The following is a 16,977-nucleotide window of genomic DNA, read 5'->3' as shown; positions in this document are numbered from 1 at the left end:
TGTGATTCAATCAAATCTTGGGATCGAATTGGAATATACCCTGATTCGAATCTAATTCGATCCGTTTGCATCCCTAAAGAACATATTATTCTTAACCAGTGGCAAACCTTTAGGTAGTTGTTTGTTTATGTTTTATAGTTAGGGGCGTCCTTTTTCTGGATTTTGAGAGGGAGAAAGTCGATTGAATTTTGATTCTCATTGACCAAGAAACCCATGTTCATTTTTCAGATTTGTGTGGGGATCAGGAAAAGCTTATTTTCCAGGTACCCAACTCTTAGGTAGATAAATAGCTTTTCCACCTAGGGGAAAGTCACTAACACTTGAATGGGACAAAAATACTCCTTTTAATAATGAATTATTATGGCTAAAATGGTCATTATCTTATTTAACTGAAAAACAAAAGAACATGGATAAAGGCATTTACCTGGGTAAATTTTTCTTGGAAAACACTTACTCATGTAAGTACATTTACCAAGGTAAGTAACTTATCGAAAAGTGAACATAGCCTTGTAGTTATATATATAGTATATATGTCCGACTCACTGTTAGGGGCATTTTTGTCCTTTGCTTATGATGCCTGGTATAAATGATAGGAGGGACTTCTGTTCACTCACTTTTTTGACTATGCATTCTAGTTCTCTTTTCTCTTTCTCTCACACATTTTTCTACAAGATTAATACTTACAAAATGGTATAGAGCACTAGATTTGATCATGGCACTTTGAGACTTTATTCCATTCTTATCCTCTTGGGATTTTTTTCATTCGTGGGGCAAATAAATAGGAAAAATTTGGTCTTATCAAACCTACATCCTCTTTCTTAGTAAAACCTAGGCATGCGCAAAATCTTTCTCAGACCTGTATGGTGGTTTGAAACTTTGGATCATGTGAGCAATTTTATTTTTGGAAAGCTTTGGCTGTTTCGCAATTGATGTTTTGTTACAAGTGATGAGAATAAAAACCTTATTCATGTGTAAGGAACGCAAAATCCACTACCGGTGGTCCGGTGGTAAGTGGTCAATATTCCTCTTCTTCCAATCTTATTCTTCTTCATCTTTTTTGAGTTCACGTTTCCCGAATGCGAACTCTTTTATGCAAGCTCAGTTCCATTGCTGCATGTCCTTCCAATTTTATCAATGTTCTTATTAATCTCTCTCTCTCCCTAACGGCCTGATTAATGGTTGCATCTCTTTCTAGTAACCTTACTGGGATGAAAAAAATACAGGAAGAGGATTTGTTTCCTCTGGTCTCTGATTTTTCCCTTTTGATTTTATTGCTTTAAAAGTAATTAGTGATAAACCTTTTGATTTTTACTCTGATCTCTGATTTCACAATTTATGTCTTCATTCTCTTGTATTGTCAAAAGCCTCTCTAAAAGCCTTTTTCGTGAAAGCCAAAATGGTCTGAATCGTCTAATTGATTCTTAAAACAGTGTGTAGATGCTGGCAACATGAAAGCTTGTTATACCCTTGCCGGTGGGATGTGGGATGTGAGATGTTTCTGGGTTAGGGCTTGTTGGTGGAGGAGAGGAGGAAGAGGGAGTTTAAAGAAGATTGGAAGAAGAGGAAGGAGAGGAAGAAGAGGAAGGAGCAGAGGAAGAGTAATGGGAAGAAGAAAGAAGATTCTCTGCTTACCGTTAGAGCGCCGCTGGTGGATTTCGCGTCCATGAATGCCGGTGTAAAGTGAGATTGCCGATGGGATGTGGGATATGATTTTAAAAAATGACCCAGACACGGAATCACTCTGGCCATCGGTTTCTGGGTCACGGTCCAATCGTGCAGTTCAAATGGGCAGTCTGTTTTAACAAAAAAATAAAAAATGAAAATAGCAAAAACCCATTGAATGTATTGACGGGTTGACGGTTTCCGAGTCAATGGGTTATTGATTTTTTTTACAGTTTTTTATCAAAGACCGGATTTAAGGTAAAATGGAATCGATTGCCTAGATGATCCTCAGGCTGAATGGTCCAACCGTCTAGATCAAGGATGACTTGAAAACCATGGTTTTTGGGCTAGGGCTTGGTGGAGGAGAGGAGGAGGAGAGAATTCAAATGGATTTAATGTATGTTTTATCCTTTTGTATCTGGTTCAACTGATTCAGTTGCTAATGGTAAAAAGTTCATTAAATAAAACCAAAATTCAAAATGCTATGTAGTAGTTTCTTATTGGTGGGTTCACGTGTCCAATACACCTATGGGGTGCACAGTAAAGACCTACAGTTACAGTCACTCCTCTAAATGGTCTAAATTATCTAAAATGGGCTAGCAAAGGGAAGACTGGGTATTCAACTAAAAACATATAAAACCTGAGTTGAAGGTGACAAGACATGATAAGTAAGACTAAAAGAAGTATCCGGTGATGACTTGCTTCTTGTTCTCTATTAACCCTTCCCTTGGGAAGAATTTCATGTCGGTGAAAACGACCAAAAGAGGTTTGAGACCTCTTTACCTTAGTTTGAGACCTCCCCCCCATCCACCCATAGAAGTTCTGAAATCCTTAATTTGTTAGTTCTTGAATGGTTAGAATTTTTCTTGTTTCTTGCTCTTCTGGTTAATGTCCAATAATTTGATATGCTTTGTCAATGTTTTTTTGATCTTTACTTTCGGCGCCTGCATAATTTTGTGAGGCTGGATTTGCTCCCAACCAAAAACCATTCCTAAACGTTCCTATATGATTTGTGTCCACTATCTCAAACATGGTGGGTTCCGTTGGGACAGATTTTTTTGGTGCAGATTCCAATTCTCTTTTTTAGCATAGCTTCACCTTAACCTCCTTCCATTTTACCGTAGTTACCTATTCCTCCCACCATTCTTTTATTTACAAGACTTGGATAAATGAGCCACATAAACTAAATGGAGTTGAACCTTCTCCTCTCTCTCGATTTAAGCAAATTGGCCATTGATATAAGGTAAGCCTAAGTGAGTTAACTTTGGTTATGCTGTTGAGAGCATTTTTGGACTGGATACATTCATGATTCACTAATTCGCATCCATGTCTATGTTTTTTGTCAAAAGGAAATAAGGGGAATTACTATTTTAACTCCACTCTCATGATAATGTGTGGCATTTCCAAAAATATTCTCAACAGCGTAGGCTGTTGGCCTCCAACAGCCAACGTTTTTCCAGCCTAGTAAAGCTCCAAAAGCTAGTCCATCCTAGTGCTCTTGCCAAATCACCGAGGAAAAAGAAAATCCGTCTAGTTTGAACAAATGGAGTTGCTTTGAAGGCTAGACCATGTAAAGCTAGTCTGTAAAAGTGAAGCTCCATTTGATCACTAGAGCAAGGTTTAAGGTATCGATACACCCTGATCTGATGAAAGGGGTGTATCGGTATTTGTACTACATGCTTTTTATTTTTTATTTATTTTTTCAATAACAGGTTTGAGGGGTAGGTTTAAACATAGATTAACATATAAAATAATGGGTTTGGGTGTTAACCTTAAAAAAGGCATATTGGCACCATGCTGATATGATATATGTTTGATACGAGGTATATCGTGTTGATACTTTGAACTTTGCACAGGGTAATTTATTTTGCTTGGCTTTTATCTTAACCAAGATAGAGGGTTATGATGTCAGTACTAACAATTGCAATTACTTCAAAAGGTATCACTAGAAGTAGCTCAAATTCAACTTGACTCAAAAGTTTATATGTTTGAGCTCGATAGTGAGCCAAGCCTACTCAAGCTCAAATTAGAGCTTGAACTCAATATTTGTCCTGCTTGTTTAACATTTAAAAACTACAAAAATACATCAAATTGCCAGCTCTTATCAATCTAAAAAGAGACATAGCTTGATTATTTTGGTGAACTTAGCCGAGTTTCATACCATTTGAGCTCAGCTTGATTAGCATAGAACCTATATATTGGGCTTGAGCTTAGCTCGAAACTCAATTTGGACTGAACTGAATTGATTTTTTCGCAAGCTGAGCTCAAATGATTCACAAATATCTTCAAATCCACCTCGAGGTACTATGAATAAAGAATAATCATCCAAAAGTGCCTTTTCACACTCCAAGTTACCTCCCAAGAAAAGGTTATCAAGTCCTAGTATCATGACAATTACATATTTTGTGGTTCATCTGATTAGAATTAGTATCATATCATAAAAAAAGTGACACAATCTATATCAGCACTCAGGGAAGACAAATCCCAATTAGCATTTCCATATTTGCATACAAATAATCCACATATGCTGTTGACCAATCTAAGATATAACTATTGGCTGGAATGGAATTGTTCCGGCCATCTGATGGATCCACCTAGTTGGGTGTGAACGAACATACAACATGCTTTTGAATATTACTAACAGCCAGTCTCTGTAAGGTAATAACAGCTTTTACATACACTAACGGCTGCTCTGTTTTGCTGGTTTTTTATATGGATCAATCCAACATTTGTCACCCTCTACTGCTTTTTCCCATCTACTTCTGAAGATTTCCAATTCAGTGTAGGACTGTCTTCTAACCTGAATAAATATAAAACAAATAATGTTAATGGAACTTCCCAATCATAGAAAGAAACAAGTGAAATACTAGATAAAACTTATTAGAATGTCATCTAGTCAATTGAAAATTTTCTTGAGGTTTTAAACTTGAGTTGAGTAGCCAATAAAATTAAGACTATTGGATTGTATCTCAAATAGAAAATTTCCTGATTTTTCTACCGAGTAAGGTGCAATCTTCTTCTACATTCTTCATAAATGGGCAATCGATGTGATAAAAAAATGAAACACTACTTTTGTTTTAATATGACTAGTTCCATCTTGATCAATGTCAGTATGCGCCCCCCCCCCCTAGCAGGGGAGGTGGGACAAGGTAAAGCAAACCAGATCAATTTGAGCCCTTGAATATACAATAGATGCCTGATTATGATCAACTAATTTTCTTTGGGCAATACCACCTGGTCAAGTGCAAATCCATTTGGATTGACCAGAATATCAAAAACAGACTGCCCTCAAAACAGCAACTAATTCCATCTTGACCAATGTGTCCTCGCCATAGCAGTGGAGGTGAGACAAGGTAAAGCATACCAGATCAATTCGAGCCATTGAATATCCTAAATAGATGCCTGATTATGATCAGATAATTTTGTTTGGGCAATACCACCTGGTCAAGCACAAATCCATTTGGATTTACCAGAATATAAAAAACAAACTGCCCTCAAAACAGCAACTATGCATTTTTAACAATTATAAAAATGTATATATTATAAACCCATACTTATTATATGAATAATTGAATAGCAGAAAGACAAAAAAAGACAGTGTCCCATAGCAAAGTCTATGGGACTTCACAATTGATGAATCAAAAAAGAAAAAAAAAACAGAAGCTTCAAATTGATTGTTTTTCTAATTATAAATTTCAGTTGGAGACTCACTGATGATCTACCGTCAATTACATGGGAGTCAAATGGTGCCTGCAAGTCAAAAATGACATATCAGTTTGGATGAGCAGAAAATGATATTGGTTCTCTCAAGTTTGACATGCTGTCTTGATAAGTTATGGCCTAGTGAGTGCTTTAGAATTTGACTCCATACATGACCATTAAATAGAAATGACTAAGGCCCTAAGGGGCCATTCGATATCAGCTGAAGTGGCTGAACTGATTGACTTATTTCTTTGTCCTTTAGTGGGTAAAAGACTTAAACCTCCTTTGATGTTTCTTGTAAATACTGAAACATCCCCTCTCATTTCAAAATGGACTAAGACCTCCCCTGTCAGGTGATGTCATCAGATAAAGACCTTCCCTTAACAATCCACCAGGATCCATTTGTACATGACATCATCCATGGGATTCTTTTAAAAATCCAGTTTTGCCCCTTCAAGAAAACTCAAAGTTTTTAATTGATCACTGTATGTCTTCAGAAGGGTCCAAAAAAACCCATCCTTGGTATGGTTTGACACACCAACATGGGAATGAAGACTAGCATAAACCTCTTGACAGGATCCTCCACAAACCATGTATCATGCTTCATGATATTTACACTGGCACGGTGAACATTTTGGTACAAGAAAGGAATCTGAGGCCTCTTTTGCATTGACCATATTCCTACAAATCCAACATGTGCAGTTTGGGCAATACCGACTGTGCAGAGAAACACGATAGAGAGCTGATCCATCAGCATGCATTGCTTGCCTACCACCTTTCCTGGACTTGTATTCTGAAGACCAAACCTCAAGATGGCATAGGGTGAATGACTTCCTGAACTCCATAAAGGATATATGCATGGTCTGTACAACTTGAAACCGGCATGAACCTTGAACCCAGACGCAGAAACTGCAGCACTTACAGAGTATACTGTCCCTCAAAATCCAGTCATTTTTAACCACTAATTATCCTTTGGGGTCTGGTACTGGATTATGTCATTTACAAACACAACACACCAGAATCAATCAACCATAACAGCAGAGATGTAGCCCCAAAGGATTATCACTTACCATCCTTTTGAAGTGCTTTCCACCCTTACCAGGACTTCATGAAAACAACTTGCAATTCCCCTTTGAGTTAGAGGCCTTCTTCAAAGTAGATTCCTTGGTGGAGGGGGCTGGAATCCTTGGTTTTAATAATAGCTGCAATCAAAAGGCCATCATCCTCAATCTGACGTTCATGCAATCTCTTTTACCCTTTTCCATGGTGGACTTCAGATTTTATTGACCCGACAATTTTCCTGCAATTCTTTTTTGTATGATTTTTTGGGTGGGGGCATTTGGGGAAGGTTATACTCATGGGTGGTGACACATAAATTATTCAAGAATTGTCCTTACAGCTCTTTTTTTTGAGCATGGCTTTCTTTTTGTATGATTTTTTTGGAACAGTGTTTTTTGGAATGTACGAAAATTTTCCTGCCTTGTCCAGTGCCTTACTGGGCAAGGTTTGTATACATGCTCAGCTTTCTTAATGAAATATTTTACCTTTTCTCTCAAAAAAAAATCCTGCAATTCTGGGAAGCAATAGATATTATTCACCTGCAAAGGGATTTCATCAATGCCATTCTCAAAGTGAAGTTTCTTTCTGTGACTACATGCAACTCTTCTGAGCCATTGTACTAGTGATGAACCTCTTAAACTTGGATCTTCTGCGCCTTGCTGCTGCAGACTACTGGCAAGGGAGGAACTTTTCTGCTACTACCAAGTACCATCATTCCTTGCATTAGCTTTGCAGCACTTCTGGCATTCCTTTAGATGCATATGAATCCTATTTTTTTGGTAACTCCATGTTCTAACCATGGTTTAAAGTATCAATACACCCAAATGTATCAGCAAGGGTTTATCAGTACTTTAAACCATGCGTGTTTTATTTTTTGTAGTTTTTTTTTTAAACTACATTTTTATAGACCTTTTTATATTATTTAATAAATAAAACATAATGATTTCCTGAACATACCTTTAAACAGGTGTGTCGGAACCCCAACACCATATGATACAATATGCTCCGTATACGCCCATAGTCCTCCCATATAGGGCGTATCGTATCAATACTTTGAACCTTGGTTCTAACCTTCTGAGGTGATGATAGACATAACTTCCTTGGTTTTCTATTTATTTTGGTTGTTTTGATTTCAGAAATCTGAGGTAATGATAGACATAGCTTCTTGCTGTTGTTTCTTTTATCTTGTTGTTTATGTATTTGCCAACATGGGTTCAGATTTTATGGTCTTGATGTAGGACCAGCTCAGTTCTAGTCCTTAGAGAATGTTGAATGGTCTTCTTGATCAAAGTTTTATGGCTGTTGATGGCTGTAATGGCTTCTTGAAGGAATAAAAGAGAAAATAGGGAGAGAAAGAAGAAAATACCTAGAATCACTCTAGGGCATGGGAATCACTTACCATAGCTAGCATAAGCTGAAGAAAACTCAATATGATTCATTGCCTTTGTGTAAAACGTCCATACATATTTATAGACTCTAAACTCATAATAATCCTATGAGTCAAACTGTTAGACTCATAATAGTCTTAGGAGTCAAACTGTTAGACTCAATAATCCTGGTAGGACTCAAACTAAGTTGTCATATCCTACTTCAATTCAAAGAAGACTCAATAACTCTAATCCTACTTATGCAATGACTCTGAAATTTAAAACATAAACAAATTATAACTAGACAAATAAACCCTATCATTGGACCCCCACAGAAAATTGCAAAATGACAAAAATACCCCTACTGTCAAAAAATACAGAAATACATAAAATATCATAAAATTCCAATTTTGATTCTTCAGCTCCTGCATCAGGTCTCAAGATGCAGGGAAGTCTAGAACTCTAGATATCTGAAACTCTTCTGTATGTATTCATATCTGCGATCACTAAGCTCTGGCAAGAAAGATTCCACTGTTTAAAAAATTTGAAGAATTAGCAAGGGTAAAAGAGACTTTCTGATGATTCTGTTAGACATAGCTTTAACAAGGGAGGTCTTGGATCAATTTGGTAAGAGAGGGGAGGTTTCTGTATTTATGAGAAATGACAAGGGAGGTTTAAGTCTTTTACCCTAAAATATTTAGCAGTATGTAACAAAGCCAACACCCCTTGAGTCATTACAGATTTAATAACTAAAAGATGGGAGCAGTGAGTCAACCGATACAGCTGTTATCAAACAGCTCGTAACTGAACCAAATATACAAAACATATTTTCTGGTGGAAACATACCAGTTCTATGTTTCAAGTGGCACTGAGACATTGAAGTTGTTTAGTTCCATAGCAAGTTTAAAACAAGACTTTTACCTTGTTCTCATCTACAACTCCAAGTGTAGGGAGACCCAAATGAACTATATACTCTGAGTCCACCACCCCAACATTTTTGGTTCTATCACCCTGTCCAATAAAAGAAAAATAATTGAAAAAGAATGATCCAATGTAGGCAAGATGTATGCATATATTTATACAATTAAGGATAATATACTTGCCTGAGCACAGTAACCAAGTTGCATATCCAGGCCCCATGCATGGATTAAGTCGTTCTACAAAATGAATAAAAAAAAGAAGTATAATAAATGTTGTTTGGCTGTGCCATATAATTTAGAAAGCTACGCTACAAGCAATTGAGAGAAAAACCTTAAAAGGGAAATATCTATATTGTCAATTTTCCTTATAGAGACTTCATTATGTCTATGAGCAGCCACTACATGAAAATGCTGAACCTTAGGTCCTTATCCAGTCCATCCCTCCCTAGATAACTGGGACTAAAACTAGGTAATGACTAGAAGCTCATTAACATCATACATTCTATTGTGCAACCAACTACTTTTACTAGGATAATTGAGGTGCTACACCCCCACACCTGGATCATATACCATGTACAACGCCAGGCTGCCCTTGAAAAAACTGGTGCCATCATTTCTACCCAACTGCATCATTGTATAAATTCAGGTCATATAAATAAAGGAAGTGCATCTTTTATGATGGTAAGTAGTCAAAATTGACAAGGACATCAATAAATTAGTTAAACCAAATGGGGAACTAATTGACAAAAATATCAGCACCATGTGATTTGACATTTTTACCCTATGCATGGAGGAGCTGTACTATTGCTATCACACCTCTTCCCTTTGCCTTTTAACTTGTAAATCCTTCTGTTGATGCAAAGTACCAAATGTTCATAACAAATTAGGGCATAGTTGAAGTAACATACAGTTAAACACAAATCTAAACTAAAAGCCTGTGCCAAAAATAGAATTGCCAGAATAAACAGCATTTCAGGACACTTAAACAAGCACAATGATCCAAGAACCAACATGGCAACATGTACCAGCTAGGAGGTCATAATTGAGAAGCCACTCTCATTGACTAGTCCTAACTATTAAATCCTGAGACCTTTTCCATGGAGGTTTCTTCAAAACGCTTTTGACCATTCAAAACAAAGTTCAAGGTCATTGAAACAACTACCTCCCTGGCTATTGGCATTGGTCTTCCAATTTGGAGACAAGTAATTGAATAATCATATTTCATAGATGGTAATTACTATCCATAGTACTGATATCATAGATTTTACTGATTCAGAAGATATTTGTCCTGAAAAGATAATAAAATAACCTGTGCACTTTTGATTTCCTCCCACGAACAGTAATTTGATGATGCACCTCTGATTTAGTGGGATCAAGTGCTGGCTGTGATATCTCCAGTCCTTCATCTTTAATGATTGATAAATAGCTAAAGAACACATTGAAAAAATAACAATTTCATTTTATTGTTTTATCAATAACTGAACAATTGATTAGAAGAGAATGAAAAAGGTATAAAGCCCTATTATAGAAGACTGAAGAAACAGGGAAGAAATCCTTAGAGGCAAAAAGAAAAAAAGAAGAAATGGTTCATGGCTGTCTTGCAGAATCTCAAATTTATAACCATTTTTTCATCAGATAAATTACCGTCCCACTTGTGCATTTTTAAAGGAAAAATTACTAAAAAGGGTGTGATTATATTAAAAAATGTTGTAGGGTGAACATTGCCTTATTAGTACCTTTAAGAGTTAAGATTCACGAACTAATTACTTTGAGGGGTAAAACAACAGCAGAATACAAAACACCATCTTGTTAGTTTTATAAATATACCACTTTACACTTCCCTTGGCACATGAGCCAATTCACACACATACACCCAGTTTCATGTGGCACTTAGTTGGGGAGTTGATAGGGGCTCATGCTTCAGGTGAAAACCTATTGCCAATTTTCCATGTAAAACCATATTGAGAGCTTGGATGCTTGATAGGGGCTCAAATTCTTTAGAAATTCAGTCAAAACAATCACAACATGTAAAATTTTCTAAGCACTTTTCTGGACATGTTAAAAGATAAGTTCAATGTAAGGGGTTAAGTTGTCTATTTTCAAAAGTTATGAGAGTGATTTGTAGTGAATCTTGTTACTCCTGAAAGCAATTATTTCAAGATCCTTAACTGTGAAAGCAATAGGGTGCTATGGATGCCCTATCCATTTTTTGTAACTACTTGGAAGTGGTTCTTTTCCTTTTTGAGTTTAAGTAGAATTCTCCAATTGATGCAGAAACTATATTCAAAAGCTCCTTCACGTTACTAAGAATGAAAGATTATGTAGTGTGGTATAGTAAGAAAGCAGTTTTGGATTATATTGGAAGAGAGGAACAAAAGAATGAATATGGGATGGTATGCCCTTAGGAATTAATATAGCAATGCTTTTCCCCCAACATCTGATGGATAATGATAGCTGTAACTTCTGTTTATAAAGTTGGATAAAAGAAAATGAAAGAGATGAGACAAAAGAAAAAAACCTGATATCATTTTAATAGGCACTTAGAATTATTCTATATATGCATACCGCATAAACCTAGGCTCAGCCAGCCCTACTTAGGCTTAGACTAGAACTAGGAAACTCAAAATTATAAATTTACAACTAGCTTCCTTTAAACCAAAGAAAGCTAACTCCTAAACTAATTTATTAAAAGCAATAGAAGTTCAAGCACAATTAAATAATGACATGACCAATAGCTGACCACTTGGCCCCTACATCACTGCCAAGTTAACAGGAACAGAAAAGATGGCAGACTCTTGCTAAGGATATTCAAGGTTCATCTGGATCTGCTCATAATAGAAAAATGTTCCAACACGTTCCAACATGATCTGTGTCCACACATCGCAGAGATGGTGGGTCCCAGCCTCGTGGTGAGATGTGTGGACACAGATCATGTTGGTACTATTTTTGTTGTGAACAGATCCCACTTCTGAGGTAGCTTCTTCCTCGGGTCGTTTTCCCAAATCTATACAATGTTTTCCATTTATAAACAAGCTCATTTACCAATCAAGAACAATACCCAATACATACCGTCCTGGGTGGAAATTTTCAACCCCAATATCCTCATCCCAAACAAAAATGTAATCATATCCAGAAACTATGTCTGGGTGTAGAAAACGCTTGGCAAACCACCTATTTCAATCACAAGATGCAGAAATGTCAGACAATTACCAATATACAACTAATCATGCAAATACTAATGTCCTAAGTTGATAATTATGGGTCAATGCTTTTGTATGTATCAGACATCATCACCATTTAGTTTGATTAATTGCAGAAACATGAACAGCACGATCACTCCATTCTAAGTCCCTCCATTCATCAACAACACCATCATAATGAAAAAGCATTATAACAAAGTTACTTGAAAGAAACTGCAAAATTGAACATGAGAAAGAATTAACCAGAGATGAACAGTTAAGATAGCAAGCAGGAAAGGATAACAGTTTGGGTTATCACCTTCTTAACCATTTGATTGACAACTTCCTTTTGCTTTATTCCAACAGAAATGGCTAATAAGTTCATTGAAGGCTTCACATTTGCCTGATTCAAACAAATTTCGAATAATACTCATTGTAACATTACCTCATAGAAGGAATTAAAGCAAGAAGCATATATAAGCAAATGTGTAAGGTTACGCAAAATGCGAAGTAAATAAAACCATTGCTTTCTCTATATCTACCAGCAATAATAGAAAAGAATTTTATATTTTTGATTTCATTGTGTGGTTCATCTTTTGGCTTCAATTGAAGTTAAAATCAAAAGAATGTAGAAATTACAGACCCACTGGTTCATTAATGTTGAAAATGCCGAATATGTCATAGAGTTGTCTTTTGTAATTTTCACATTATTAGTATATAATAAAGATTGCAGGGCTGCATCATTACAGCCTCTAATCACATTACAGCCTCCTCAAGTCAGTCCTACTACTGGCAACATAAGTAAGTATTAGTACCACTTCTGGTTCTGATGTTGTTATTACTACTCCTGAGGTTGTTACTGCTCGTTTTTCTGCTTTGACCTCCCTATAGCACTTAGGAAAGGGAAAAGGCATGCATCATCTTCTTCTACTGCCGACAATTTGTTTTCTTACCTCTCCTATGTTCATTTCTCTCCTGGATATTTTTCCTTCTTGGCTTCTATTTCTTCTGTTACCATTCGCAAGTCAGTGACTGAAGCTATGCAAATACCTGAGTAGAGGGAAACAATGGAGACTGAAATGAATGCTTTGCTAAGAAAGAAGACATGGGAGATAGTTGAATTACCAAGGGAGAAAGACTCCAGTTGGTTGCAAGTGGTTATTTATAGTTAACTAAAGGTCAGATGGGAGTATTGAAAGGTAGAAGGCCAGATCAGAAGCAAATGGATAGACTTAGACTTACAGAGTAGATTAGGAGTTGCAAAGATGTACTCTCTTTGTGTTTTGTTATCTTTGGAAGTTCATTTTGATTGACCACTCTTGCAATTTGATATTTTGATGTAAAGAATGTGTTTTTGAATGGGGATCTTAATGAGGAGGTGTATATGGTGTTACCCCTAGGTTTTTACACAAAGAATAAAGAAAGCATGGCTTGCAAACTCAAGAAGGCATTGTATGGCTTGAAGCAGTAGCAGCATGCTTGGTTTGATAGATTCAAGAGACGTTTTCAGAGATTTGGCTTTGAGCAGTCCCTATCAAATCATACTCTATTCAGGAAGAAGAATGGCCAACTGATTACCATTCTTATTGTATATGTTGAAGATATTGTAGTAACAGGCATTGACACAAAGGGTATAGCATATCTGAAATAGTTTTTGGCCTTAGTATTTGAGATTAAGGACCTCGAGGAGTAGAAGTATTTTCATCATATTGAGATCACCAAATCAAAGCATGGTATTTATATTTCACAAAGAAAGTATGTATTGGACTTAAAGATATGGGGAAGCTAGGACTGAAGCCTGCAGACAATCCTGATGATCTTGGAAATAAGATCTGTGCTATTGAGAGGGAGCGCCTTTAAAGGACCATGCAATGTATCGAAGGCTTGTGGAGAGACTACTCTATCGCATGACTGGGCCAAATATTTCTTATGCTGTTAGTATGGTGAGTCAATAATTGCATGCTCCTCATACATCTCATATGGCTGTAGTTGATAGAATCCTTCCTTATTTGAAGGGGAGCCCAGGTAAAAGGATCTTATACAGGAAGAATAACCATCCAAAGTTTGAGGTTTATATTAATGTAGATTGGCTTGGATCTCTAGACAATAGGAAATCTACCTCAGGATATTTCACGTTTATTGGGGGGGGGGGGGACATGGTGCTATGGAAAGGTAAAACAAAATGTGGTTGCAAGTTCCAATGCCAAGGCTGAGTATTGTGCAATGATACATGGTTTATCTAAGGTCCTCTGGTTGAGGTCCTTGTTGGAGTTGGGTATAAGTTATTCAAATGCTACTATTACTATATTGTGATAATAAGGCAACAATAAATATTGCATATAACCCCATACAATCTGATAGAACCAAGCACATTGAGGTGGATAGATGCTTTACACAAGAGAAAGCTGTTCTTGATGATGTTTGCATTCCTTTTTGTGAGGACCGATCAACAGTGGGTTTAAGACAACTACAATATACACTGGAAAGTTGGGCATGATTAACAATGGGGAAGTGAAGAAATAAGTGTTATTATTATATTTATATGAGAAAGGTAAGGTATAGTATATTGTATTAAAATCAGAAATGTGGTCCTCTGTACACTGAGAAGCTGTACATGAAAGCCATTTGGGCCCCCCCCCCCCGCTGAAAAAGTCCTTTCAAAAAAGAAGAAAATGTATCATCTCTAAATACATTGTGTATAGACATCCAGCCCGTTAAGTATTCTACAAGTGCATTGATCACCCGATTTTGAAGCTGACTTTTGTTCAAAAATTCTGCAATTCCTTTTGAACCAAATAGCCCACAAGATTGCATCTGGGGTTGTGTTCCAACAGACCTTCCCTTTCCTTGACATTCTCAAGACTTTCCATCCTTCTAACAGACCTTCAATGACCCTGGGAGGCTCCATTGCAGGTTTATGGATGTTATGGGCTGCTTATATATTGTGTATGCAGCAGATCCTTCACTGACCCAGGGCTGCTGTATATTCTAACAGATACTTCTCTTTTTTTGATTAATGAATTTTCACTTTACTCTTCGAAAAAAATCACCTATCATAGATGAAAACACTGTAATTTGTGTCTATGTAAACTTCTACTTTGTCCATGATCTGAGTAAAGAATCCCCCTCCCAGGTAATTATTCTTTCAAGTAGTATAAAATTTGCATTGCTACCTTTAGTTGGGGCACTTCAACATGTTGGGTTGAGCTGGAATTCTACAGTATTGGAGTACTACAAGGCTACTTAAATGTCACCATATTTCAGTCAAATCAAAACAGTCATTTCTTTTCTGGTTCGTAGTGCATTCTGCAAGTAGAGGTGTAAATTGGGTCGTGCCACCGACGGGCTGTGGTACGCATGGCACGACCGTATGGGCCATGCCGGGCCTGGGATTTTAGGTCCATGGACTAGCACGACACGGCACGGCACGACCAAGCGGGCCGTGCCACCCACGTGTGTGTGTGTGTGTATATACTTTTATTTTCAATTTTATTATATTATTTCATTTTATTATTGCATACATAAACAATTGTATACATCAAAATTCATATAAAATAAAATTTTAAAATCTTCTTTTTTAATTTTTTGTATATATATTTTAATTTATCTTAATTTTTATTTTTTCAAAAAAAAAAAAAAACATGGCTTGGCTATGGTCCTGCTTGGCTCAAGGCTCGACCTGCAGACCAGCCCGGCCCACGACACGACACAGTGTGGCACAGGTCTGTGTGGTAGGGGTGAGCATAATTCGGTTAAAACTGAAAAACCGAACCAAATTTCGGTTTCGGTTTAATTGGTTTGGCCTATTCGGTTTTTTGGTCGGGTTCGGTGATTCTATTTGGTTTTTGTTCATTTCGGTTTTCGGTTTCGGTTTTACCATATTTTCCAATTCGGTTAACCAAAAAAACTGAATTAATTATATATGGAATTAATATTAATTAATTAATACATATACTTATATAGTTATATATGGAATGAAAGATCGACCATTGACCGAATTAGCATAAAAGTAGGCAATTCCACATACATTACATTAGCGTATTAGACACGTTCACGTTATTACTCATCACGTAAAGTCAAAATTGGCAAATTCCAAAACAACAAGCAATTCGAAAATAGAAAGAGAGAGACTTCGTCTCTTCGTCTTCCTCACTGCGGCGCTTCCAGTGGACCAGTTCCAGAATACAGATCTGAGAGTTGAGACTTCCATAAACCATAGTTCCATTGCAGAGTCCAGACTTTCCACTCCAGTTTCCAGTTCGACACTTCATCTTCCTCATCATCTGTTCGGCTGTTCCAGTTGACTCCATAGCAAGAGCCAAGTGCAGATTAGACTCCACCACTCCAGAGAGGCAGGGATCGAGATTCGAGAATCCTCCCAAATAGAGTTCTTCGTCTGCCACAGTTCAGGCAGGCACTTTGCACTCAGGCACTCCCTCACCGCCAGTTTACAGGCTTACAACAGCCAACAAGTATTTCTTCTTCTTCTTCTTCTTCTTCTTCTTCTCCAGAAGTCCAAAGTCCCAGCATTCCGAAATACGAAAAATATTTCGGTTAGAACCAAAATAACCAAAAAAAAATCCGGTTCAGTTTATTCAGTTTTCCATTATTTTGGTTTCGGTTCGGTTTGTCATTTAGCTAATTCGGTTTTTGAAATTTCAGTTTTTTCAGTTTTGTTTTGAACCGAAAAAACCGAATCCTCACCCCTACTGTGAGGGCTCGAGCCGTGGGTCGTGCCATGCCAACCCCTCAAAATATCCCAGGGGAGGGAAGCACAACCCACACTTTGTAGGGACCGCATGCGGGCCATGCTTCTATTTGCAAGTTACCATTCAACCTTGACTTCCATTTCTTCCTTTGCTTTCATATTTGCATCAGAATGTAACACAAGATATTTTAGGAGAATCTAAAGGGAAATGGAAAAATGCTAAAGAAACTTGGTGCTAGAATGAAAAGGTTCCAAAATATAACCAAAGTAATATAGCATGTCATAAATATTGGTAGAAGACCGAAAATGTAAAAGACTAGGAAAAATATAAAACCATAAGAAAGGAAGTTGAAAAAGAGATCAAAAGTGGAGACATTGAT

The 16,977-nt window shown here is 36.9% G+C and overlaps 1 protein-coding gene across 6 annotated transcripts in view; it reads right to left on the bottom strand.

Annotated features, from left to right (window-relative positions):
* Window positions 1-4,063: 4,063 nt before the first annotated feature.
* Window positions 4,064-16,977, bottom strand: part of LOC148864066 (uncharacterized) — a 47,345-nt gene continuing 34,431 nt past the window's right edge. For 3 of the 6 annotated variants that reach the window (XM_088979959.1, XM_088979960.1, XM_088979961.1), the window contains exons 6-15: window positions 12,209-12,292; window positions 12,005-12,123; window positions 11,780-11,881; window positions 10,020-10,136; window positions 9,491-9,559; window positions 9,268-9,334; window positions 8,894-8,947; window positions 8,712-8,801; window positions 5,374-5,412; window positions 4,064-4,462 (exon numbers count right to left, since the gene is read on the bottom strand). In XM_088979959.1, coding sequence (XP_088836085.1) covers window positions 4,343-4,462; window positions 5,374-5,412; window positions 8,712-8,801; window positions 8,894-8,947; window positions 9,268-9,334; window positions 9,491-9,559; window positions 10,020-10,136; window positions 11,780-11,881; window positions 12,005-12,123; window positions 12,209-12,292 — 861 coding nt within the window. In that variant the 3' untranslated portion in view covers window positions 4,064-4,342. Of the gene's footprint in view, window positions 4,463-5,026; window positions 5,103-5,373; window positions 5,413-8,711; window positions 8,802-8,893; window positions 8,948-9,267; window positions 9,335-9,490; window positions 9,560-10,019; window positions 10,137-11,779; window positions 11,882-12,004; window positions 12,124-12,208; window positions 12,293-16,977 lie in introns of all 6 variants that reach the window. The other 3 variants (XM_088979962.1, XM_088979963.1, XM_088979964.1) reach the window with 2 other exon arrangements.

This window comes from Nelumbo lutea, chromosome 3, assembly GCF_056320005.1.
Source record: "Nelumbo lutea isolate HS-2025 chromosome 3, American lotus-T2T, whole genome shotgun sequence".
In the NCBI taxonomy this organism is placed as follows: Eukaryota; Viridiplantae; Streptophyta; class Magnoliopsida; order Proteales; family Nelumbonaceae; genus Nelumbo; species Nelumbo lutea.
Note: the sequence above shows the minus strand (reverse complement) of the source record. Positions and strands in the feature narration are given on the sequence as shown.